The sequence below is a fragment of the Zingiber officinale genome, chromosome 9B, assembly GCF_018446385.1.
Source record: "Zingiber officinale cultivar Zhangliang chromosome 9B, Zo_v1.1, whole genome shotgun sequence".
Lineage (NCBI taxonomy): Eukaryota > Viridiplantae > Streptophyta > Magnoliopsida > Zingiberales > Zingiberaceae > Zingiber > Zingiber officinale.
This window is the reverse complement of record NC_056003.1, coordinates 95977258-95980376: the sequence shown is the minus strand read 5'-3', so window position 1 is coordinate 95980376 and position 3119 is coordinate 95977258. Positions and strand designations below refer to the sequence as shown.

The 3119-nt window shown below is 37.3% G+C and overlaps 1 protein-coding gene across 1 annotated transcript; it reads left to right on the top strand.

The window, feature by feature from the left end:
- The first annotated feature begins 695 nt into the window (after window positions 1-695).
- LOC122025092 (mannose-specific lectin-like) lies at window positions 696-1436 on the top strand. Its single transcript, XM_042583852.1, has one exon. It carries the CDS (start codon window positions 726-728, stop codon window positions 1224-1226), a length of 501 nt encoding a protein of 166 aa, XP_042439786.1. The 5' UTR covers window positions 696-725; the 3' UTR covers window positions 1227-1436.
- Window positions 1437-3119: the final 1683 nt, after the last annotated feature.

Sequence of the window (3119 nt, the reverse complement as noted above, 5' to 3'; positions counted from 1 at the left end):
TATACGGGTTCCATTTATATATCTTTTCCTGGGTCGGAATCCGATCACGTGCTAATCCGACAATTATGGTCTAGAGTTACACGCCATTTCGCAGCTAAGCCAATACAATGGACGGTCAAGATCGATCGATCATGCACGTGGAAAATATCATAGAGATGAGCAACAATTAGTTTGACGGATCCGTTGCAATTTAAATTATTTGATGGCTCACAGCCTCACACTTCTCCACGAATAAAGTATTTGGAAATTTAAGCACGACTATGGCTTATTGTCCACCAAAAAAGGAGGCAGATAAGTTCGTGCCTCGATGAACATTTATTTATGCCTTTTTTTTTTTCATGCACCACATTTATTTACGAACCAACAGAAATAAAAAAATATTTTTGGAAAAAGATGGCATCTTGAAATTAAAAAATGACGTTTTCAAATTAAATTAAGAGTAAATCTTGCTGACCAGAATTTGGCCAGTTAGATATCTCTATCTCCTAATTAAAATACATACATGGACATGCATATAATTAATGTGGTCATATGAAATTACTAAAATATCCATGTATATGTATGCATGTATATATTCTAGCTGGCCAGATTCTGATCATTTAACAATATCCTTAAATTAAATTAAATAACAACGTATATCCTGGTCTATAAGTAGATGGGAGTTGCATGATACTCTAAACAAGCAATCACTCGACCGAAGTGAGTGATATATTCGTAGTATAACCATGGCTTCCCTTGTCATGCTCTCTGTTACTGTCCTGCTCGGCCTCCTCCTGCCTTTCTCGGTGGCCGACAGCGTACTCAACGGTGGCGGCACGCTGTACAGCGGCCAATCCCTCAACCAAGGAGCCTACACCTTCGTCATGCAGCCCGACTGCAACCTGGTGCTGTACGACAGCGGCCTGGCCGTGTGGTCCTCCGGCACCTACAACCAAGGCTACAACTGCGTCCTGCGCATGCAGACCGACGGCAACCTCGTCATCTACAGCAACGGCAACGACGCTATTTGGGCGAGCGGCACCAGCGGCCCGGAGGGCAACTTCATCCTCGTCCTGCAGAGCGACCGTAACGTCGTCATCTACAGCTGCCCTATATGGGCCACCGGCACCAACACCGCCAATTCCAAAGGCGTCGTGATCGTCAACAGGGGCCACAACGATACTAGTAGCATCACGGCGGCGGATGAACCCACGAACAGGAAGATCGCCATGGTGACTAAGAATTAATTAGTTACGTTGGTAGATGCACGACGAACCATTCATGCATGAATGGATCGCTTTTAAATAACAAAAGAATAAAATGAACGATAGGCGAGGCGAGGCATAAATAATTAATTAATTAGCTATATGTGTGGTAGCCTCGTTTTGTTCAGCTTAATTAGCTTGTTTTCTGCCACCTGCGTGGATGTTGAACTTGAGCAGTGTTAATTTTAAGAACTAGAATGAGTCTTTACTTGCTCGTTGACAAAAAGACAAAAGATAAATGATTTGAATCTTTTGGGTTTAATTATGTTCTGAATTAAGATTAATTACACTGTCCAGATTGCCTGTGATAGTTAGATTCTTCCATTGATAACTAAGGATTTAATGTTTATGTTTGAATTTCAAATGTGGCGCATTGTAATTAAGCGGATTTTCTTTTCCGTGAGAAGTGGGCTTAAGAATGTTGATCATCTAGATAAATCTTTATCAAATAATACCATTTGACTTTACCAATGCTCCAGATATTTTTATGGACTTGATGAATTTGGTATTCCCAAAGTATTCGAATCATTTGTCATTGTCTTCATTGATGATATTTTGATAAATTTCTGATATGAGATGGATCACGAACAATATCTTCACATACTTCTGGAGATTTTTCGTCGAGAATATCTTTATACGAAGATCGGTAAATGTATATTTTGGGTTATCTTCTGTGGGATTTTTGGGGACACATTATCTCTAATAGAGGTATATCAGTAGATCCATAGAAGGTAGAGGCTGTCACCGGTTGAGAGCAACCGAAGTCATTATAAGAAGTCCTCAGTTTTCTGGGTCTGGCTGGATACAAACTGTTATATAGATGGAAAACTTTAAGATGCACTAGAAAAGAAAAATCCTAAGAGACTCAAATCCTAAAAGTTTTAAACGAATTAAAAGTCCTAAAATGTAAAATATAGAAATGATCAAAAATACCTAAAATAGTAAAAAAAACTCTAAAAATTACAAAAAAAGAATAATTTACTATTAAGAATAAAAAAAAATCTAATGAATCCTTCTGCATCAGTTTCTCTGTCGCTAGAAGTTATCTGGTAAAGAGGAAGTTATTGGTGATTTTGGTAGGAATGTAGGTTGTGGAGTAGGAACCAGGGGTTCCGAATCACATTAAATTAATTTATCTATGTGCTTGTCTTTACTTTGATGTTGTATAAATTTGTTTCCGTTTTGTATAAATCATTGTAGATCACGAGCACTCACGAACGATCAAACAAAGCATCATGAATAACTATTTGCCATCGTCTAGTGATAATTTGTCAATTGATGGAGACGATTAGATGTCACTATTACAACAAATAGAAAATTTCTCAATTGATTCAGAAGCTTAAATGTTGATCCAATAGTCGAGCGATAAGGTATACCAATCGAATATTATCGTTAATGCGGAGTTGGAAGAGTCGTTCTATAGGTGCAATGTTCAAATTACGAAAGAGCAATCGACTAATGGTGATAAGAAATCAATTGTTGGGTGATTTTCAACCACAACTTAAGCCTATAAAAAAGGTTTCGTGGAGGATTTCAAATGCCAATTCTTGGAGGTTAATTTTGAGGGAAAGTGTTATTGTATTTTAGACCTTAGGAGGTATTCTAAAACAATCACAACATGAGCAAAGCAAAAATTTATTGCGTAAATTATTTATTTATATTGTATTCATTTTCATCTCTATTTTTATATTTTACTTGTGTTTTCTTGCAAGTACATGTCTTGTAAAAGTTTCTTCATCTCCAAAAGGTCTTTGACAAGAATAAAGATAGCGGTGCTACCACTAGACTTTAGGTTGTGTTGTGTGAACTAAGTAAAATTGAGATATCTTTTGTATGTTATTCTTACTGGGAGCTGAATCAGTTACGGTCAAGAAT

What these genes read in the sequence shown, in the direction of transcription:
- LOC122025092 (XM_042583852.1), top strand. Translation starts at nt 726, where the DNA reads ATGGCTTCCCTTGTCATGCTCTCTGTTACTGTCCTGCTCGGCCTCCTC.